Below are 24,232 nucleotides of genomic sequence, written 5' to 3'. Positions count from 1 at the left end.
GCCCACAGAGAAGAAGCAACTCATCTGCCTCACGTAATATGAGATCTCTTCCCATCTCCTTACTGACTGAACAATTCAGCATGGATTTCTTTTTACGTCTACAGCCAAATTACAAGCACCCCTACCTTGTGCAGTCCTTCCACATTTTCTTTCAGAACTATACAGGCCGCATTGCCTAACTTTCCATGAAAGTAGTTGTGGAAACGACTGTAATTTATGTTAACACTGTAATATGGAAACGCTTGTTTATCAACATTTTATATGCTTTATTGAAAGTTGACAAGTACAACAGTTAAATACAGGGACACCTTACAACTGTGTAGCAAACATGCACAGAAACATATCCATATGACTACTATACAGGTAATATGCAGAATCCTACTGGTAAATCAATTCCTTAGAATTGATTACTTTTCAAAGTATTCAACCAGCTCAATCAAAAAACTTCAGAGAACAGGGATTTAGATATTCAGCAGCTACATTTCAGATTACACCAAATGACTAACTGTGCCAAATTCTTAAAATTTCTTTAGGTGTGGTTTAGATAGCATTTTTCATGTAATCTCTATATAAAAGAAAACCCACACCTCTTCAAACATCCAATGAAACATGTAAATTTCAATCTGTACAACCTAAATAGTAGTTACAGTCCTCTATTGTACAAAATAGTTACACTACGTACACAAATATACAATAAGCAAAACAACCTTCATAGTAAGATAGCCTAGATTCCAGCTATCTGTCATCAATTTCCCACTAATGTTTTGTGTCATCTGCTGTTTCACAAAGAGGCACAGTACTTTTTTAAAATGTATTTGGGTGACAGTCATCAATCCGTATAATAAACTGCATTCCCCTCATTTGTCTTGTCTTTTGCCTCCCTTAGAAGTTCTTCATCTTGGGAGGAGAGGAGAGAGCAGAGTCCAGTGAGGAGCTCCCCTGCTTCCTGACCCCATGCGGTAAACTATGTGCAAGCAGGAGAGGACACTCTCGGAAGTGGGGTGGACAGCAGGGAAGGAATGGAAGAAAGGCACTCGGCTCTCAGCAGTGAAGCCATTCCTCCAGTATCTGCCAAGCCGCACAGGGCACATCCAAGCTAATTCTCTGATTAACCTTTAATTCACCCAGCTAAGTTTCTTCAACCCAAAAGCTTAAGAATGCTTAATACTGGAAACGAGATAATGGCATGTGTCAGTCTCACTTCTCTTTTGCAGCAAGCAATGAAATGGGTGACTGTGGGCGTGGATTCTCCCTAGTACATCTTCTCCTCTGTTCAGATCAGATAGCAGCAGCCAGTTCCATGGGGATACATCTGCCTATGCCGTTGGTCCTGAGCCCTGGGACGCAGGCTGGGCAGGGGGCTGTGTGCTCCCCTGTGGCTGCGTGGTGGCAGGCGGGGAGCCAGTCTGCAGCTGGGCCTGAAACTGGGCGAGCTGCTCCGGACTAGCCAATGTCTTCAGCAGATTGTTTTCCTGTTCCAACTGGGAATTTTTCTCTATTAGTTCTTTGATTTGCTCTTTAAGGACCTCCACCTCCTCTCTAACTGCATACATCAAATGGCTCTTCACCAGATCCTGAAAGAAAAAAAAGTTTAATTCACTATGTTTGAACTCTGAATTCCTAGAGTTTTTTTGCATAGCTACATATTCTGTCCTTAAAGTTTTTTAAAGGATACTTGGAGAAATCTGAATACAACTATACAATAGTTAAGTTTAATGTATAAGGGATCAAGCTTTTAAAAATTCTGGCTTCTCTGCAGACATTAACCAGGGATAGATCCAGTTGGGTTTCCTATTCAAGATGGCAAAAAGCACCCGGACTTCTTGGCCCGGGGCCTTACATTCCCCACGCCTGTTCCCGAGCCTGGCTGCCTGGACTTCAGGCCCGAAGCCAGGGCCGCCTCCCCACCCCCAAGTCCCTCCCAGGTCCGCGGAGACGCCTCCCTCAACACCAGCTGCAGCCAGTTCCTACAGAGCAACTTGCCGCATTTTCTTTCCTCCACCCCCAGCAGCCCCCCCCTTCGTGATTAAGCTGACATCACAGAAACCTGGGCAGCCGTCGCAGCCAATAGGAGCCCAAGTTATTTATAGCTCCGAATTAAAGGTTGAGTTTGCCTAGCAACAGTGGGCAGAGAATCCCGTGAGAAGAGCCACAGGCGCCGCTCCAATAACAAAGAACAGCCAAGGCGGAAATAAAAAAATAAGGAGAAATCCAGGCGCAGGAAGAGAAAACAAAACTTTTCTCCAATTCTCCTCCATTGTGCAGCACCATGCAAATCTGGGGATCCGTATGTGCACCATTAAAGGGCCTTTCCCCGGGATCCCCACTTCTACCCCTCTCCAAGCAACTCCCTAGTAAAATACTAGGATTCCTAGTAAAGCCACATCCCTAAAGATGGGCCCAGGACTAACCGAGAGACACTGGACCAAGGCTTCCCAGCAAAAAGGAACACCAGAGCAATCCCCGACGTTAGGTGAAATCCGCCCAGGCAAGGAGCGGTCCAATACCCTCCCCCCACCCCGGCCCTTTCTCCGCCATGGCAGCCGTGGTATGTGGCTGCATGCTGGCTGAAGACAGTGCCAGCATTTCTAAACGTATGAGGAGCAGTCAACATCCTCTGAACCTAAGGGATGCTCTCTGTTTGCACTTCAAGACACCCCCTTTTGTGCTGTGCCCACAGTCCGTACAATTTTTCATCAGTACATACCATAGCTTGCTCGATTTTGTTGTCGATAGCGACCACACTTGCACCAGAGGAGCTGAAAAAGATTGAAAATATCATTGATAAATGAAAGTTATATTATTGATCCAAGATAAAGGTGCATCTCCCCGGTCTGTGATGTTATTGGCATTTCAAATAGTCTTTAACGCCATGCAATGTGTCACCCTCCAGAAAATACTAACCACTCTCTTATGACTATCCAGACATTTTCCTATTTAAGAGGGCCACACAGGGCTAAATTACATAATGTAGGGAAAGCCTAGTCTCTGGCTAGACCTGCGAAAATAAGGCAATTCGGAACATTTGAGAAATCAACATCTATGTCATGGTAACCTCTCAGCAATGGACAAAGGAATTCGCCTGGCTTTTCCCTGCATTATTACAGGGATCTTATGAGTAAATTTAAGGAAACTATCACAGCCGACATTTACCTATTGTCAAGTCTCACAGAAGCGTTTTCAGTCCCCAGCAAAGATGACAAGAAAGAAATTGAAAAATGTCTCAGTTGGTAAACTCCTAGATCCATCGCCACTGGTCTACACCATTGGGATTTCATGCAATTGCTGCCAAAAAACACCCTCGTGGGAAAGAAAAAAAGGGCACCGGCAGCCTTGTTTGAGCTAGATAAAATCTTCTGGCTTTCTGCAGCCCAAGGAAAGAGAGAGGGGAAAGAAAAAACCAACAACGAAAAAAGAAAAAAAAACAAAAACAAAAACAGAAAACCAGCGCTGGTTTAAAGAAACCCGGCTTCCGAGCTTGGCGATCCAGGGAAGATGCAGATCCCAGCCAGCGCTGCTGTGCGAGACCTCCGGGATCCAAAGCGCGGCTCTCTGGGCTCTAGACCAGCTCACCGGCTCTGATCGCATCATATATGCAGGGCAGCCCTGTGCGGATTGGCCGGCTCTCCACGGGCCCGCCCTCCTCCTTCCCCGCCCCCTCCCCCGCCGTCTCCAGTCCTGCGCCTCGGGTGGGCTGGCCAGGCCGCGGGTGGAGGGGCTGCCGCGCGGCCGCCAGGACCAGCGCCATGGCGCCCAGGCTGCGGCTCCGGCAGGCGCCCGCCCGCCGAGGGTCCCCAAAGAGACGATTGGTGCCCCGCACGTGCTTACGTTTAAGGGAGTCAGACCCTTGTCCCCGGAGCGGTCGTCCCCGTGGCTGCAGAAGGCAGAAAGCTTCCTATTTGCAACCAGACCCGTCGGAGCTACTGGGCATGCCCAGTCCCACGGCTAAAGCCTCACAGGACTGTCTCAATTGCAGTTATCTGGTTCTTACAGGCCGGAGTACGGGAGGATTTTACAGGCGGTTTTATTTGTAAAGATAACTGTACCGAAGGAATACTTAAGTACTAACTCTTTGTAGAGAGAAAATTAGGTTTTTGAGATCCTACCTTTGCATGAATTTACCAGTTATTTGTACAAACAAAAACTACTTTTACTAGCTAAAAATTGAATCAAAGGAATCCACAAGATAAAATAGACATTCCAAAATGTTCCATGAGTCTTAAAATCAGATCTCCCAACAGTACTAGTAACTAAATGTGACTTCCATTCACAACTAAAAAAGTCAATCCACTGTTTGAATCTTAAAAAGATCTATTTTCAGCAAGTCCCTAAGACAAGTTTGTGGAAGTGGCAATTCTCCCAAGACCCAATCCTATGAGCCTTCTTACATCTGAGGTACTGAAATATTGGCAAATACATTGTCAAAGCACGCAATTCCTTGAAAACAGCTTCTTTGCCTAAACTGCTTTAGTTTCCAGAAGCAGTGAGAGGGCGTCTGATGGTAGAGATGCTGCAGCCTCACTTGTTTCACCTACTGCAGCAGCCCAGAGGTGAACTGAGGCTTAACTGGCCTTCTCTTTGAGCACAAAGAAAAAAGTTTATACAGCTGGGTTTCAAGTGTTTTCCTGGGCGTGCACTACATGGACATTGGAAGGCAGTTGAGCTTTGAGTTACTCTGATGCTTGTACCCTTGTGTTGGTTAATAAAAGGGGGACAAACCTAGCTGGGGGCTCCTCTGTCCGAGAGGCAAGAACCCCCCCCACCACCCCCCCACCCCGGCTGCCTGTGCGTTAAACTCAGAGTCTCTGCCATTCGCCCGCGGGTCAGGGGACCAGCTAGGAACAGGATTCGGTCCCCCCCCTACCCCCCCCCCGCCACAAGCGGTGCCTGGGTGGGGAGGCTTGGAGGAGCAGGATGGTTCCCTAGGGGTGGCGCCTGTGAAAGGGACCTGAGACTGGCATCGCAGGCTAGGGCCCACAACCTAGGGCTGCTATGATTAACTGATACCCTTTGCCAAATGAAAATCAAAAGATACAGGTGGGTAAATGGCTAAAATTATGACAGAATTACCTCTAAGTTAAAATATTGGAAAGTGTGCATCAATTAAGGTTATAATTCGTATTTATAAATCTAAGGGCAGAATTTTGCTTATTATGCTGAAACAGTTTGCAGTGTGGGTGAGAAGGAAATTCTAACTTCTACAATGCTGCCCTCTAATGGCATATACTATAAAAACAGAAACAAATTCAAGTACACAACTTGGGACCTCTCTATCTCAGAAGCAAATTGTCACAAATAATTGCAACATAAAATTTGACCATGGGAAATAAGTAAATGGTCTAGTGTCAGAGAGACACACAGAGAGGAAGAAACAGTGACAGAGAGAAAGAGACAGAGGGATAAATGGACGAAAGGGCAGACAACACAGATACGTCTGCCCTATAACAATTCTCCCTCAAGGAGCATCACATACTGGAAGAGTTATTGCAGCCCTGTAGGGTCTCTGAAGTTGACCCAAGTCTGGTGGGGGGGGGGGGGGGGAGGAGGATATTTGATTTCAGAACTGTCTAAAGCAATTAGGAAACTGCTTTCAAATTCACCAATTCTGGTGAATGCAGAAGATGGAGAGAATTCTCTTTCAGGTGAAAATTAAAAAATAACTATCATGAGCAATACGGGCCAGGGATATAGCTCAGCGGTATAACAGCCTGCCCAGCAAGTGCAAGGTCCAGAGTTCAATCCCCGGTACAAAGAAAGAAAATTTATTTTCATCATAAGGTTCATTTGTTAGACTTCACGCTTGAATACAAATAATGTTAGCACAATTTATAAAAATTATAGAATTTTTTAAAAAGTCCCCCCTTCCATTTTCTATAACAGGAAACAATAAGTAGGAGCTTAACAAATCACAACTTAAGAACATCATGAAGTTCAATTGACTATGAATGCTAAGTGGTATTATTATTTAATATATGACACTTTCTATATTTTGAAAATTGTGAAAAGATTCATTTACACTTTTTAATTGAATACCAACTCCAGAGGAGAAGGTATTAAAGAATACATTTAAAAACAACAACAACAACAACAAAAAAAAAACCCTCTAAGGTTATATAAATAAGTGAACTTAAAATTCACAGGTGGAGTTTTAAAATTAATTTTATTCATGTTGTTCTTGAACATAACTAGAAAAAGTTCATTATATTTTTTGTTTAATCATTTCAACTAACTGCCTATTGTATTAAACAACGGAAGCAAATATAGGCAGCTGTATTGTACTAAACCAGTATTCCTACTAAGCAACATTTTGGTTATCTTCAATGTTTTCTATTTTAAATAAAACTACAAGAAACGTGTGTGTGTGTGTGTGTGTGTGTGTGTGTGTGTGTGTGTGTGTGTTTACTTCTGGAGAATTTGCTGGACCAAAAGATATATAACCAAGAAAGCGATCAGAAATCTAATCTTGATAGATCTTTCATATGTGCTAGATTCCCATAAAACTGGATTTTCAAATGAAAATTAAAGAATCTGAAAAAAGAGGCAAAGGAAATGGAGGAAAGATCAAAACTTTTATGCGCGGATTCCAACTCAACCACCTCTGCATCTTGGTATTAACTATGCTTTTTCCCAGACACGATCTGACTTAGCCAATACTGCTACAGAGGGCAACCCAGCACTTACACGGGACACTCTTCTGTCCAAACTCCTTGGAGATCTAAAGTGACTGACAAGGAAGTAGTTAAGGCACAGCACCCTGCACGTGACCCAGTTACTGTTGTGTAGGGATGCTCAGCTCATCTCTGAAGTCTAGCTTATTCTTAGGAGGCACTGGTCGTAGGGCTCTCACATTAAGCAAATACAATAAAATCACAGGATTTTTAAAAATGTGGTGTATATCTTGTATATAATAAAATACTACTCAGCCATAAAAAATAAAATCCTATCACTTGCAACAATGTACATAGAAATAGAAGACATTAAGTGAAATAGGTCAGGCACAGAAAAACAAATACTGCATCGTCTTACTTGTACATGGAATCTGAACAGTGCTTACCAAGGGCTGGGGTGGTCAGTGGAAGGCTGGGAGGGTGTAGGTGCAACTGCAGACACGAGGACTATGTTTAAGAGATCTGGTGTGCAGCATAACAACTGTAATTATAATACACTCGATTTTCAAGTGCAATGAGAACGGGTGTTAAGCATTCTCATCACAAAATGATAAATATGTGAAGTCACACATCTGTTAATTAGCTAGATGTAACCATCTATGATGTATATTTACTTCACCAAAGTAATCTGGTTTACAATGAATAGATGTTTAGCAATTTGAAAATTATGCAAAATAAACTGAAATACATTCAGAATAAAATGATTTATGAAGTTTAGTGTTGGCTCCCCTCCACTGTCAGAACTAAGTGCCAAAGAAATAAAAAAGAAAAAGCTGTTACATTCAACTTTACATTTCTTTGATTTACAGAGAAAGACTGGAAGATCAAGTTAAAGAACGTCTTCCAAAAAGTACAACAAAACAAAGAAATGAATTGTGAGACTAAAAAAATAAGACACTTCAAAAAGGAACTTAGGAGATCCAATATCAAAATAGGATGAGTTCAAAAGAAGAGCGGGAAAGCATCGAACAAATCACTGAAGTTTTCCAGGACTGAGAGGCACAGGTCTCTGGACTGAAGGGGACAACCTCTCCACCACAACACATGAGAAAGTCCCACGTCAAGTGTAGCCACGAAGCTTCAGATAACAGATAAAGAAAAAATACTAAAAGCTTCCAAATGAGAAGGAACAAGTTACAAACATAGAAACTAGCACCAGAATGATGTTGCTGGCTGTCAGAAAATAATGGAGACAATCTATATTGTCTCAATTGCATCTCAGCACACCTCAGGGGCTGGGCCCACACCCCATGCCCAGGGATTGAACCCCTGGCCCCTGCACCTGCCTGCAGGTGCTTTAATCCCTGAGCTATTTGGCCGGCCCTAGAGACAATACATTTAAACTTAAAATAATAAAACCTAGAATTCTTCACTTGCCCAAATCATCATTTGAGTGCAAAACTGGAATAAAAACATGTTTAGACAGCTCAAACATAACATTGGAGAAGCAAATCCAGAAAGAAGGAAGGTGTGGGAAATGGGAACCAGGAAGTCAGCCACCGGGGAAGAGGAGAACCAATAGGCTGGAGAGGGATGGCAATTGCAGGTGACACCGGCCACTCAAGCTCAAGCACAGCTGGTCTGTACCTGGCCTGCAAGGTAAAGGCAACTGGGGGAAGCTAAAAGCAGAGCGGCAAGAGGCAAAATGAACTCTGTAACCCACCTGTGGCTTGCAGGGGGCAAGGCAGCTATGGCAGTTTTATGCAAAACAAAGCAAAGTTTAAAAATGAAGTACTCATAAATAAAATGTGCACAGCCAAATTTCTAGATTTTCTACCAGTTTAACTTTTTATTGGGAAAGTAGCAGGAAGAATACTTGTGTGGTGGTAATAGTTTAAGGAGCTACACTGTGATCTACTACAACCCTTATCATATAATAATGAAAACTGAAAAAGCAAGAAATAACAAAGATATTGAAATAAAGATATAGCAATTGAGGGCAGGGGCCGGGGAGATGGCTCAGTGGAGTAAGTGCTTCCCTGCAAGCTCAAGGGCCTGAGTTCAATCCCTGGTTCAGGGTTCGGGGGGGGGGGAGAAATTGAGGGCAAAAAAGAGAAAATAAACTTTAAAATAAAAAGTGGTCATACATGAGGAACAGTAGATTTCAGGGAGGTGAAAAATGGGAGTCACTCCTTTTTTTCTATTCACTCTATTTGATTTGAATTTTAAAATGCTAAGAGAGAGAGGTACACAGAACATATAGAGGTCTAGGGATACAGCAGCACTGAGCTTCAGCTGAGTACGTGTCACAAGGGCATGTAAGGTAACGACCTAAGGCTAGGGAAAGAGCTACCCAAGTGAAGCAGACAGAAACAATTTCAAGAATCATACCGGTAGGGAATAGCAAGTGCAACTGTAAGCCCGAGTAAAAAAGACTTGCAAACACAGAGCAATGAATGCCCAGATGGCTACTGAGGAGAAAGTCCTAGAATGAAGGACTTTGGGAAGCAGTTTAAAAGGCAGTCTTGAAAGTTGTTGCCAAGTCACTTAATTTTGTCCCAAAATAAAGCTCAAGGATATTTAATAAAATTAAAGCTCTAATATCCAGTAATTCACAATGTCTGGTATTCAATAAATAGTAACAGGCATACAAACAAGCAGGAAAATGACTTTTAATAAAGAGGAAGATCAATCAAAATGACCTAGATATGACAAAGATAGAATTTATAGACAGAACTATTAAGAATTATATTCAATAATGCAGCTGAAAATATATTAAAGATAGGTGTGAAAGGTACAAAGAAAACCAAACAAACAATCAAAATGAAAATACAGTGTTTTAGAAGAAAAATACACTGGATCAGACTGTAACAGCAGATGAGATATAGGATTAAAATATTAGTGATACATTAGTAATGGAAATTTTCAAAATTTCAAAATAAAAAATTGAAAAGAAAAAAAAAATCAAAACAACACTGAGCTGTGGACAAGGGCAACAAACCTCTACAGAATTTCACTATAGAATAGGGAAGGAGAAATATTTTAAGAAATAATTCATTTCCCCCCAAATAATCACAGATATAAAAATTTATACAAACTCAAAGGCAAGGTAACTGGGAAGAAAACACAGCATGATCTAGGATCCAACTGCTTAAAATCAGTGATAAATAGAAAGTCTCAGAAGCAGCCATAGAAAAGAACCATGTTATACAGTATATATAGCAACAAAAATAAGCCTCTAGTTAGAAATAATACTAGATAGAAGACAGTAAGCAACATCTTATAGTGCTAAAAGAAAAAAAGCCGCCATTCTATAATTTTATACCCAATAAAATTATCTTTTACAAATTTAAGATAAAATTAAGAATTTTTCAGAGATCCAAAACCCAGAAGGATCCATCACTGGTAGAGGGCTAGGTGCATTATAAAAATTTTAAAGTAAGCTGGACAGAAGGCAAATGACAACAGATTAAGATTTATACCTACACAAAAGAATGAAGCCTCAGAAATGACTGCCATATGATGGAACACAAAACCTTTCCACTCCTTACTATTCACATCTCTTTTAAAAGATAATTGACTATTAAAGCAAAAAATAATAGCAATTTACAAGAATGGGCTAGAACATACTGAGAAGTAGAATGTATGATAAAAATAGACCAGAAGCCAGGAGGGGAGAGGAAGTAATTTGCTGTAAGGTTTTTATATTACTTAAGTAGAACAGTAGGTTAAAGATGTCTACTGCAAACTCTAAAGCTAATAATCCAATATAGAAAGATAAAATGGAATGAAGAAAATGTACATTTCAAAGGAAGATAGAATAAGAGAAAAAAAGAACAACAACAACAAAAAAACAAAAACAAAAAACGAATTCCACGGTAGATTTAAACCATCTGTGCCAGTGGTGGAAAATTTATGGCACATGTACATGTGCTACAATAGGCTGCTTGTATCACTGAGAGCTCTAAGAGGTTCACCCTCACTGATATATATCAATGCACTGAAATGTATCACATATTTTAATGTAAGTAGTCTAAATAAATACTTCAATTAAATGGCACAGACTGCCAGACTGGATGGAAAAGAAGTAACTGCATGCTGCCTATTTAAAAAATGTATTTTAACTTCAAAGGCACAAATGGGTACAATACCTGAGGAACTTAACACTGGATCCACTGCACCCATTTCTTATATTTCTTCTGTAATTTTTTACATTAAGTGTAATAGCATCCAGCTGTGCATCTTGATACCTCTTCCTGAGGGACACAGGAAGTAATCTATGTGCTTACCTACTTCATATGACAAATAGCAAGGTATACAGAAGTGTGTCAAATGGGATTTGTACACATATTATGCTCCATCTACCTGGTCTTACATATCTTTACCTAAGTATCACAGAGGGTCTACACTACTCTAGGATTTGTTTGAAAAGCTTTCTTTTGATTTCTGTGGTGATAGAAGCCCAATTCAGTACAATGTCACATGAAAAACCAGATTTGCAAGTTTTGAAGGTCAAAAGCAAATCATTAGATTACTCATGCATGGATGATGAAGATGATCCATTATGGTAAAATGCATGCTTTCATAACAGAAGTGGTAGATGATGATGATGATGATGATGATGACTATGATAACTTAGATGTTGGCCATGTGTTATGGTTTGTGTCTAGGTGTTCCCCCAAAAGCCTCACACAGTTATGACCCTCTGAAGGCTGGAAAAGCCAAGAATGTGGATCACCTAAGGAAGCTGCAAGGAGGGAGCAAATTTGGCCAAGGAGAGAGGCCACAGGAGCTACAACCACCAGAAGGGCTATAGGGGCAGAGCCACACGAGCCCTTTGGAGCTCACAACACAGATTGCTTCTGACGTTCCACATGGAACTACAGGACTCAAATGTTTGCCCTGCTGGATTTTGGACTTGCTTTGGTCCCAATGCTTGGTATCCCTGTTTGTACCTTTTGGAATGGTGATATTTATCTTGTGCCATTGAATGTTGGAAGTGCACCATTTTTTATTTGTACAGGAGCTCACGGCCAAGAGTTTGCCTTACATCTCGGAGGAGACCTGGGACTTAGATTTTTCAGTAACGCTGAAATTATTAGGAACTTTGCAACTCTAGAGATGAGCTAAAATGCCTTTGTGTAAGGGGCTACACACGTATCTTTGGAGGGCCAGGGGCAGAATGTTATGGTTTATATCTAGATATCCCCACCAACGCTTCATGCAGTCATGGGGGTGGACTTTTAGAATTTGTAACTGATTCACTGTGTAGTGCTGCAATTATAGGTGTGGTCGCCTACAAAGAAATATAAGGGACAGTCTTCTCTCATGCTAATCCCTTTGGCTCTTCTTGCTCTTGGTATCTTCTACTGCCATGAACTGTTGCTCTTCTTCTATGCCAACCTGCCTTGGAGCCAGGTTATTATGGATTGAAATCTCTACAAAATGTGAGCTAACAAACTTTTCCTTTCTTAATTTTGGTGTTGGGTATTTCGCCTTAGCAATGAGAGAAAACTTACAAAGACACCATGTGAGCCAAAGTTCCTGTGACAGTGAAATGGAGCAAGAATTGACTGATACACACATAGAGTATACAGATCTCCTTGATTTAAATGACAAAGGAATTCAAATGGCATAATCAGTTAGCGTGTGGGGCTTACACTGATAATGAAGAAAACAGACATGTGAGTACAAATTTGACTCGTAAAAATGTTACAAAATGCCCAACCAACCAAATGCAATGATCAATGTTAGAACTACGCCCAAAACTGTAGTGAGGTCTTGGCAGGGTAAATGTATTAGACAGAATGCCAGCACTGCCACTAAATGTTGGAAATTGTAACAGACAAAAATACTATAGGATGCTATGAAATACAGAAAGGCTGAAATACAAGTAAAACTTTCTGTACACAACAATAGACATGTGCAAAAGTGTATTTATGACACTGCACTAGCTGAACTGAAAGCAGTCGTAGGTCTGCTATACTTAGCCAGAATTTCTGATGGTACTCCAGGAATCTAAAAGACTTATGAAAGGCAATGAGTCAAAATATGGCATAAAAATTTACCCCTTATAGATACAAAGACTTATTATGCTTTCAAGTTAGACATTTATCCTGGAACTCAGCTTAAGGTCCGTATTTATATAGGATCTGAATGATGTTGTGAACAGATTTGTTCCTATCTCCCAAACTAGGCAGGACGCAACACTGATCAATTGGTTTACCAGATTCCAACTGATGCTACACTTGCTAATGGCACAAGTTAACCAGTGCAGAAATTACAAATGAAATGTTATAATTTCAAAGCACATCATTGTATAGTACAATCTTTGGATTTTAGAAAAATGTAACATTGGCCTTGTGTATGGCAAAGAAACACAAACTGGTACCTGCTGAGGTCAATATTTCACCATTATGGAAATACTGATAGGGAAACCTGGACAAAGTGGAAGCCTGAAATGGAAACTTTCCACAACCAAAGCAAAGCTGGATTAGATGTTGTTGAGTTACACAGCAACTGTGACGTCACTTGAGACACAAAACATTGGCCAATGGTTGTGTTTTACTTAATCCTAAACATGTGGCATACATAGTTTAATATTTTACAAAGAAAAAAAACAAGTGCAAAATATCACAGAGAAATTTTCTTACAGGTTTATAACTGAAACTTGTAAGAGAACATTTGCAGCAGAGGAAAAACAAAATGTTTTCTGTGTAGGCAGCTATAAACAAAAACCTGTAGAGCCAGTGGTGAGCTGAAAGGTAAACAGGCAGAAGTAGCAACACAAAGACCTATTATGACAACAGGAAAACAACAAAGATGTCAACTATATCCTATAAGAAAGGACAGGAGGCAGGCCCGGGAGATGGCTCAGTAGAATAAGCACTTGCCTGGCAAGTGCAAGAGCTTGAGTTCAATACCTGGTTCTGAAAAAAAAAAAAAAGACAAGAGGGGCCAGGACGTTAAGCTCAGTGGCATAAATATCTGCCTGGCAAGCACAAGGTGCTGAGTTCCATCCCCAGTACCTACTCCATCCACCCCACAACCAAAAGAAAAAAAAGCACAGGAAAACAAAACACACATGCTGTCAGTGTAAGTGATACTTACAAGGAACATAGAGCTGTGTGAAGATTGCTTTGGGTGTGACAGTTGAAGCAGATTAGCGGACTCTGTTTATAGAGTACTTCAAGTAGGTTTTAATTGTTGATGTTATTTTTTAGGTTTTGTAAGCAAATAAACAGCTAATGTGAAAATGTAGACATCTATTCTAAACACTCATTATATATTTGATATTTTATTTTATTGATATCTTATTTCCCTGCTAAGGGCATGTTGTACAATATAGTAGAAAGCGCCTGGAAAAACAGGAAGTGAAGAGAGGTAACATTATTGCCACACAGGAAAGGAAAGCTAAGCACATGAGCTGTCAGTGTAAGCAGGACATGTGTAGAGAACATGCACAGTCATCATGTGAAGACTGCCTTGGGTGTGACAACTGAAGTAAAGCTTATTCTTGTACAGTTCTATTGATATTTTCATTGTAGTTCTTATACGAATTAGTCTAAATGCACAATACATATTAACAATTTAATATTTTATTTTATAGATATTTTATGTTCCTGCTAACTACATATTGTATAATGAAATAACCTCCTGACAAATCAGTAATATGAGTAAGATTTGTCCTACAAAAAGGCCAGGAAAGCAAAACACATGCACTGTCAGTGAGTGATATGTGTATATACAAAGTGCAGTAGTCATGTGTGCAGACAGCCTTGGGTATGATAATTGAAGTAAAGATTTTTTTTTTTTGTAAAGTGCTATTGATATTTTCCTTCATACTTGAACATACATCAGTTTATTTGTATTATTCTTTTCTAGACTTTGTATACTCGTGTTAAAAGTTCAACATTTCATTTTTGTGACTTTTTCCTGTTAAGTACTCATTGCTTAATATAATAACTCACAAAATTAAAATTAGCAATTCATCAATAGAAATATTTTAAAGAATAAACATAGGCCTGGCAGATCTATGTTTTTCTGCCTATGACAAAATTAGTGTTATGCTCTGTGGGTTTATAAAAGGATATAAAAATATATGCTATGTTAAACATAGTCAAAAGAAAGCTGTACTGTCTATATTATTCAGACAAAGTAGGGTGCCCAGCAGAGAATTTTACTAGGAATGTTATTTCATAATGATAAAAGTGTTAATTCATAAAGAGACCCTAAAAATCCTAAATGTTTATGCACCAATAATAGAGCTTCAAAAAGCATGAAATTCAACTGCAAGAAGAAATCCAAAAGAATAGTTGGACATTTCATCAGCCTTCTGTTAATTACTGAAAGGACAAGTAAACAGAAAATAAGTACAAAGAGTACTTGAATAATATTGTCAACCATTCGAATTGACATTTGTAGAATATTCTATTCAACAGTAAAACACAATTCTTTACAAGCACCTGGAACTTTTACTTAGATTATATTTTGAGCATAAAACAAAAGTCTCAATAAATTTAAAAGAACTTAAGTCAGCCAACTTTGGGTGACTACTTCTATACAAACTTTTCAGAAAATTCAAAAGGAAAGAGACACTTCACAACTCATTGTGAGGCCAGCATTTCCCTACACCTAAAACCAGGAGGTATTATAAAAGAAAAAAGAAATCAATAGATCTATAGCCTAATGAATATAGATGCAAAAATTCTCAACAAAATTTTAGCAAATCAAATCCAAATATAGAAAGGACAATGCACAACCAAGAATTATTTATCCTGAGAATGCAAGATAAACATATATAAGTCGATCATAACATTTTTAAATCAACCAATGTAATTCACTCTGTCAACAAAGTAAAGAATAGAAGTTATCAGATCATTGAATAAATGAAGAAAAAGGCATTTGAGAAAATTTACCACCCATTTACAATAAAATCTTTCAGAAAAGCAGGAATTGAAGAGAACTTCCTCTACTTTAACAGACATCATATGTAATGCTAAAAATAACATTTTCCCTTAAGATTAAAGGCAAGAACATCCACTCTCAGCACTTCAACATCAAAGATAGAAGCCAAGTAACCAGGCAAGATCAAACACCCAGATTATAAAGAAAAAACCTCTACTCACAGATAGCTTGACTGTCTAATGAAGAAAATTTCAAGAATTTACAAACGACTAAAACTAACAAACAAATTCTTAAGGTAAGATACAAATTTGATGTACAAAAGTCAGGTGTATTACTGTTTATTAGTAATGAACAATTAAAAGTGTTAAAGGTTCCATTTATAATAGCATAAAACTACATATTTGAGCATAAATCTAAATAAAATATGTATGAAATCTATCTGCTACAAATAAAACACCGATGAAAGAAATCAGAGTTCCTAAGTGGTAAACTATGCTGCTTGTGGATTTTTTGGGGGGCAGAGGGAAGATCTTTTTGAAATAAGGTCTCACTATTTCAGGCCTTGAGCTCACTTTGTAGCCCAGGCTGGTCTCAAACTCACAAAGGTCCTCCTACCTCAGCTTCAGAGTGCCAGGATTACAAGTGTGTGCAACACCTGGCTTGTTTATGGATTTAAAGACTCAGTATCATTAAACTGTCAATTCGCCATTCCCAAAACTGTACAGATTCAATGTAATCCCAATCAAAATCCCACTATAACTTTTTGTAGAAAAATTATAGCTATTCTGAAACTTACATGCAAATAAACTAAAATAACCAAAATAAGTTTTGAAAATCAACAAAGCTGAAAGACCCTCACCTTATCTGAAGCCTTTTTAGAAGGCCACTCCCATGAAGATAGTGTGGTACTGGTCAAAGGACATATAGAGTAATGGAGCAGAAAAGAAAGTCAGAAATAGATACCCACACAATCGATTTTCAATGAACATATAAAGGCAATTTAATGCAGAAACAATAGTCTTTTCAAATGGTGATGGAAAAATTAGGTAATCAAATGTAAAAAAGGATTCCCCCTGCAAAAAACCCCTCTAATCTCAGTCAATCCTCCCGTTATACAATCTATTAACTTCAAATAGTCTATATGTAGATTTAGATGTAAAATCTCCAACAATAAAATGGCTATAAGAAAACAGGAAAAATCTTTCACTCCTGTGAGATCACAGATTTTTTTAGGTATGGCACCAAAAGCACAATCCATGAAAGGAAAACAGGATAAGCTGAATTTTTATCCAAAGTACATTTATTCTCTAAAAGACAATGCTACAAGAATGTTGCAAGTCACATTTCTGAAAAAGTCATAAAAAGAACTCAGAACTCAAAGGTAAGAAACTGAACAATAAAAAATGAACAAAACAGTTGCACAGATACTTTATCAAAGACATAGATAGTTAAAAAGCAAATTAAAAATCCTAAATATCATTAATCATCAAAGAAACACAAAATAAAACCACAATAAGATACCATTATAAAATCCACCTATGTGGCATGGTCAAAATAAGACTTTTAAACAGTTTTAAACCTGAAAATACCAAGCATTAACAAGATAGCAAAGTAAAAAAAAAAAAAAAAAATACTCATATACTGATGAAGAGATTGATGAAGAAATATATAGTATTCTTTGCAAAAGTTTTTGCAGTTGTTTATAAAGTTAGATGCATGCTTTTGATAAAACCCAGTAATCTCAATTCTAAGTTGTTTTCTCAAAAGGAATAAAAACAGGCTAACACCAAAATCTGTATCATAATATTTAGAGAGGTTTTACTGTAACTACCGCAAACTGGAAGTACCTCAAACAGCACTCAACTAAGAAATAGGGAGATAATTCAGCAGTCTAAGTGCCTGCCTGGCAAGCAGCACAAAGACCTGAGTTCGATCCTGGGTACCACATGCCATGCCATCCCTAGAACCCTTGGTGCACCCTGATGGCCACCAAAACTGGGCGTGGTGGTGCACGCCTCTAGTCCCAGCACTGGGGAGGCTGAGACAGGAGGATCACTATGAGTTCAAGCTGTGTAGTGGGGTCCTGCATCCAATAAATAAATAAAATGAAAAAAAAAATGTTTTAAATGAGTAAACAAATCATCATATATCTACCTTATGGAAACAGTGGGGGGTTGGGTGGGGGAAGGAACTGCTAATATTTTTAAAAATTCTCTTTGACCTTTATAAATGCATATGTTTAATTTTTACTGTAGTAAAAATAAAATTTGCCTTCTCAGTTTTTATTTTTTGTTTGTGGTGACAAGGACTGAACCCCAGACTGACAGTTTGCTAGGCAAGCATTCTACTGCTGAGCTATCTCCCCAGCCCAAAATTTATCTTAACCATCCTCAGATGTACCCTTCAGTAAGGCTAAGTATACTCATTATAAAATATATCTCTAGAACTTTTCCAACTTGTAGAACTCAAACTGCTCATGAAACAACTACTCATTTCTACCTTCTTCCAGCCTCTGTAACCACATTCTATTTACTGTTTCTATGAATTTAACTACTTTAGATATCTATACCTATATTATTTTGATTTAAAACACTGCAAGTGAATACAAAATTGAAAACCTACTAAAAAGATATTCATTGAGAAGATGTGATGCCTATTTTATAATCAATTAATTATTCTATGATCACAGAAAATGAATCATCAGATTCAAATTTTAAACTATAATTTTAAACTTTAAAAGCTTTAATGCTTAAAGCTTTTTTTCAAAGTTATTGGTTTTTAAAAAAGGAACCCAGAGGGGCCGGGGAGATGGCTCAGTGGAATAAGTGCTTTCCTGGCAAGCGCAAGGGCCTGAGTTCAATCTCTGGTTCTGCAAAGAAAAAAGGAACCCAGAGATGTTGATAATTCTAGTTCCCTAAATTCTATGTTAGTATTAAAATATCTGTAAAAAGATAACTGTTTTAAGCATGAGATTTTTAAAACATTAATAAAAATGCTAGTAAGCTGAATCTTGCATTTATTTATACAGACCTATATATAGTAATAAGGTTCTCTGTAAATACATTTTTGTGCTTATCTCTCTGAGTATTTACGATTTACTTCTAAATTATTACAATTTTAGAAACAATTTGTAGTTCTACCATAGCTGTCTGCATGTGTACTCACTTTCTTTATCTTATTAACCCAACTCTAATTCTAAAAGAATACTTACATGCTAAAGATTCGCGTGCGCGCGCACACACACACACACACACACACACACACACTGCAAGTTATGCAGATGATCAGGAAGACTCTTATTCAGGAGTTGCAGCTGCAGTGGGCGCTCTGCAGAAAAGGGCAAGACAAGAGAAGCAACTCTCCTCAATGAGTCTCAATGCCTTTAAGCAAAGGATTTAAATAGTTACCTTAAAAAAAAAAAAATCCTCCTTCATGGAAATAATTTTGAAGCCAAATTTCTTCATAAATATCCACTTGTACTAAATAGTGATAGATTAGGAAAATCAGGAGCCATGGGCAGAAAAGGCATCACAGATGTAGAAGTCAAGTGACATTCTATATAAAACATCTGAAGAATTGAAAAGTTGTCCTGATAAGATTTTCTATTTCAAGAAACTCAAGTTGCCTATCAAAAATGAGTTATTACTTCTATTTTGCCTTTGCACAGCTATGGAAAACAGATGCTCTGAGTCTTTTTATACTTCACAGTTACTTTTAAACTAATTTATGAAAAATTCCAGGAGGAAACAACAATGACAAGCAGTATAGAAACAAGAGCTGCTAGGAACTAGACTTTTTTTCTATGCACAAAAAACCACTTGAGGCCTTTAGAGTCCACCTCTTGGTTGTAGGGAGCTGCGTGTAGCCGCGCCCTAGGATGGCGCCGGTTTCCACCTTCTACCCTCTCAGGGGGTGAGCGCTCCTAGTAACAAACAACTCCATATAAGGCCAAGGCTTGGGCTAATGCATTGCTTCCGCATACCTGGACCAATGGACAGTACATACGTGGCACCCCATGATTGGAAGCCCTGAGACTTATAAGCTAAGAGCAGGAGCCTCGGGGAGAGAGAAGAGAAATGTAATAGGGCAATAAAAGGCTGCGCAGACACAACCAGTGGTCGCGTCTTCCTTGCTGGCAAGGCTGCGCGCGACACTTGGTGACCCTAAAACAATTAGACAAATCTCAATTGAATGGTTTTATTTCCAAAGGTGAACAAAAATACAAGGATATTACATAGCTAATGAATATATAGTGTAGAAAAGGTTTAGGTAAGTACTAAAATTTGGTAAAGATGGCTTGTGTCATCTCAATATGATCTGTTCAAGGGACTTGTTTCTATATCAGGTCCTCTCTGAATAGCAACTCTGATTTAAATAGTGTCTCAAGATTTCTATAATTTTGATATATTTAGAACTTTGGAGATAAAAAATTTTCTTTGAGATCAGTTCATTCTAATAGCATTATTCTGCAGGTTTAGAAATGGAGATTCAAAGATATTGTGTTTTGTCCATGGTTTATTTAATTGTGGGATGGGGCATGGAGAGAATTCATTATTCAATGTACTTTTCTAGAAGCATGGACAAATCTATATGCTCATCCATATTACAGTCTAAATACTGTGATCTAAACCAAAGAGTATTAAAGCTGGAAGGGTGAAGAAATCATGAAGGGAAGATCCTCCCACTAATTTCAATGGAACCACAGTAATCTTCTAAAATTACTCAATTTACAGGCAACAGATTAGAGCTCTAAACCAGTGGCCAAGGTGATATGAGCCCAGCAGCCTGGAGCAGGGTTTCGAGGTCTAGTTTAGAGCAGAGATGGTAAGCTCTTGTTGGGAGCTGCCGTACCCAGCTCTTTTAGGAGGTAGGGAGGTCTGGCTCTTGAGTCTGTTTGAAAATGAGTATCAGTCTGAGAAGGTAACCATCAGGTTTTAAAAGAAGGTCCTGGGAGTGAGCAGGCTCCTCACAGAATCAGAGACAGGTTTGTTGAAAGGCACATGACTATGGGATGTGTCTAAGAAGGATTTGTAATCTGTTCTCATGGCCCTAAAAGTAGAGCCCTCAGGAGTTGTGGGGAGTGAGGCAGTCCATGCATTAGGAAGAAGGCTGTGTTCTATGACATTTGGTATAATCTGTTATACAGAAAGAATGATGATCGCAGAAAGAAGCCAAGGGATGTTTCCAAGAGCAGAAGACTTTCCTCTGCCCTTGTAAAACAAGTAGGAGTTTTCTGGCTAGACTACAAGGTAAAAGGAAGATGAGACTACTCCATGGTAAGAGAATGGCCAAGCTAAAGTCTCGTCATGCAGCAGCATGCTGATCTAGACACCTTTCTTTCTTTTCTTTTCTTTTTTAAAAATAATTGTATTGAGAAACAAATAGCAATGAGACAGTTTCACAACCAATTACTAGCACATTTTCAATAATTAATACATTACATATTGTTGTCTTAGTGATTACTCATTGTACAAGATGCAGACATGATATCCTGTCTCAAACATTATTAGAACAAACTCTCTATTCATTGAATTAAGAGAATGGGGCTGTATATCTATCCTATTTTGAGTATACCAATACAAAATGGTTGTTCATTTCTATCCCACTTTTTTTGTTAGTTTTGTCAGAGAAGGGCATTCCCTTGTCATTTAAATATTGTAGGTGCATGAATTCAGCAAAATATCCCAATATAGTCCAGTAGCCCATAATAGTAGTGGGTTTTCCATAAGACTGGCAATGTCAGAAGTTGCTGACTTGAGCCTTTTACAGCTCAGCATATTAATATGGCTTTACTTTTTATACTTTGTTTTCATACTTTTCTGCTGGATGGTTAAGACCAATGTAAAGCAAGACCTATATAACAAGAAATGTAACTTTTGTATCTGTTAAGTCAGTCAAATCCCCTCAGGATTTAACCTGAAACCCTGTACCGCAGTTTGTAGATCCTTTGCCAGTGTCAGCCATGTGGATGAGTCACGGCCATTGCTTGACCAATGTGCTCTTTGCGAAAGCCTGAGAGAATGTTTTCTCTCCATGTGACTCTCCTTAGGCACATCATCATTCATTTTCCTGTGGCCTCATAATGTCCTTGATCAGAAAATTTGGGACACAACTGAGTTACATGACATTACAGTACAGGTTCTCCTATGTCCTGAGTCTTCATGATCTTGAAAGGTTAGGGCCAAAATGTTGGCTGTCTTGCAGCCCTTCTTTTTCTCTAATTTTTGGTCTGCAAACTTAGGTTGTCAACCCTCCAGAAGAGACGTTTATTATTATTACCCTACAACATAGGCAGTTGAGCTTAACCTCACCATCTGTCTGGATATCAAACATCTTAGACATAACATGGAACAGGTATTTCCCATCAAGTATTGATATGTTAAACTTTGAGTCCCTCCAGAATATGAAGAAAAAAGATTAAAAAAATTTTAAAAATAAGAATAAGCATTTACCTATTTTTACACAGAAATTTAGAAATCTAACCATATACAGCATTGTAACAGGACAGTCCTGTGACTTTTTTGTCTTGTTTTCATTTATTTCCCTTTTTTTTTAAACATTTACTTGAGAGACAGTATAGCAGTAATTGGTATGATATGACAAGTAGTACGTATTAAGAAGACCAGAATGATAAGCATTCCAAATATGACGCTACCATTACGCATTGCTTTCTTCAGTATAGTTGCTTGGTTCACAGGTATTAGCATATACAGTTAGTCAGGGTGAGAATCCTACCAATTAACTGCTAGTTTCAAAAACATGCTGAAGATTCTCAGGACCATTGCCTTACCCATCTTGTGCCTATAAATGTATGATTTTGTCCCTGTCTGGACACCTTTTTTTCAGCAGCTGAGTGTAGCTCAGCTTGGAGCAAGTGGTGGGATGTGCAGAGAAAAGCAACAAAAAGAAAAAAGGTTAAGAAAAGCTAGGGCCTCCGAGGGCATGTGATGCAGACTGGACTTTACTCTGAGGGTAGTAAAGCCTACACAAGAGGGTGTTCAGCAGACTAGGATGCAATGGGGTTTGTGTTTTAGCAAGTCACTCTGACCATGATGTACAAGATATAGAAGTGAGGATAAAAAGAAGAAAATGATGAAGGATGGAACCAACAGGACTGGCCTGTGAGGAATAAGTCAAGATCACACCCAGATTTGGGGACTTCATGAATGGTGACAGATGGTACTCATTAACCCAACAATGCTGTAGCTGATGAAGACTGGTTCTAAGAAATGATGCTGACTGGTCCCATTAAGCAGTGGAAAATATGGTTTTGGAACTTAAGAAAGATCAGGCATCAGAAGAATGGCAGTTAGATAGCAATAAATCCATGTAGGCAAATGAAATTCTTCAGGAATGTACATGGCAAAGAGAGAATGAAGCAGAGAAGTGACACGCCATTGGAGGACAATTTCAGAATGGCACAGACATATGAGTTTTCTGTGTGCCTTATGGGCACCAAGGCAGGTTAGGTGGACTTGAGCCATTTTTCAAGAATTCTGGGAGAGCAGACTTTTAGATGAGGCTAAGACTACAAAGGTACTATGGTAGCAAAGGGAATAGCAAATGAGATGAGGTCAGAATCAGATCTCCAATAGCAGGTTGCCTAAATTAAGGGTTCTCCAGAAAAACAAGCTGAGTCCTAAGAGATACCCCACATGGGATAGTGGCCTCACAAATGAGTGAAGGACCAGCCAGTCAGATAGAGGCAGAAAAGCAATTATAATCAACACAGAGAAGCAGAACTCTGCAGAATGGTTATACAGCAATGTCCATCTCTGTTCTTCCAACCCCCAACATTAGCTAGCATGTTATATAATAAGAACAGGGTGTGGAGGGTGGGGGGAGGGTAAGAGCCAACCAGGGCCTACTCCAAGGGCTAGGATCCACATTAAGAAAAGGACAGAGAAGAGAGCTTTGATTTTTTTTTTTTTGAACCGGGGATTGAACTCAGATCCTTGCGTTTGCCAGTCAAGCACTTATCCTACTGAGCCATCTCCCTGGCCCTGAGAGCTTTGATTTTAACATGTAAGTCAAATTTCAAAATAAAAAGAGCTTAGTTTAAAAGAAAACTGTGACTTTTTTTTTTTTCCCAAGATAGTTTTCACTATGCAGTTCAGGCTGGTCTTGAACTCTCCTGCCTCAGCTGAGGTTACAGGCATCCACCACTACATCTCGTAGTTATTAAAATGATTCAAATGTACTGGAAAATGGTAAAAATGGTTTGCCATGTTCGTAGTAAGGTTACCAGCAGGGCAAACAAATAAACCAAAGTATGAAAGGCTCATTCTCCCTGATGAAATGAGAAACTAATAGTCTTGCAGGTGAATGCAGAATGTGGCATAAAACCACCAGCTTAAGGCCAACTTAAAGATGAGGCCATGTCAAGGAAGTAACTGAGAAGACTTCAGTGAGTTACATGGAGTCCCCACTGGGACACCCTCACACCCTGGGGTCATAAGTACAGCAGTCATTGCGGTTGAACACAGAGAGCACTGCAAGCTCATCAAAGTCTGTCTGTCTCCTCTTCTGAACCTCAGGTTCACTTCAAGTAAGCTATCCAGGAAAGGGTGCAAAAGGCAAACAGACATGGAAGAGAGCAGGTCTTCCCACCCCACTCCAAAAAGCTAGAGACAGGAGTAGGATTTTCTGCCGAGTTCCGGGAGCCCCCAGACCCAGTCCTAGCCCAGGTCCGGTGAGTGTGCGGAGAGTTTCCTGCT

At 39.1% G+C, this 24,232-nt stretch overlaps 1 protein-coding gene across 5 annotated transcripts in view; it reads right to left on the bottom strand.

Annotated features, from left to right (window-relative positions):
* Positions 1-249: 249 nt before the first annotated feature.
* Positions 250-24,232, bottom strand: part of Tsc22d1 (TSC22 domain family member 1) — a 129,821-nt gene continuing 105,838 nt past the window's right edge. For 3 of the 5 annotated variants that reach the window (XM_004640276.2, XM_023700210.1, XM_023700212.1), the window contains 2 exons: positions 2,708-2,759; positions 250-1,574 (listed from right to left, as the gene is read on the bottom strand). In XM_004640276.2, coding sequence (XP_004640333.1) covers positions 1,317-1,574; positions 2,708-2,759 — 310 coding nt within the window. In that variant the 3' untranslated portion in view covers positions 250-1,316. Of the gene's footprint in view, positions 1,575-2,707; positions 2,760-3,153; positions 3,585-3,828; positions 3,885-24,232 lie in introns of those variants that run through there. The other 2 variants (XM_023700211.1, XM_004640277.2) reach the window with 2 other exon arrangements.

The sequence above is a fragment of the Octodon degus genome, unplaced genomic scaffold, assembly GCF_000260255.1.
Source record: "Octodon degus isolate 3935 unplaced genomic scaffold, OctDeg1.0 scaffold00122, whole genome shotgun sequence".
In the NCBI taxonomy this organism is placed as follows: domain Eukaryota; kingdom Metazoa; phylum Chordata; class Mammalia; order Rodentia; family Octodontidae; genus Octodon; species Octodon degus.
Note: the sequence above shows the minus strand (reverse complement) of the source record. Positions and strands in the feature narration are given on the sequence as shown.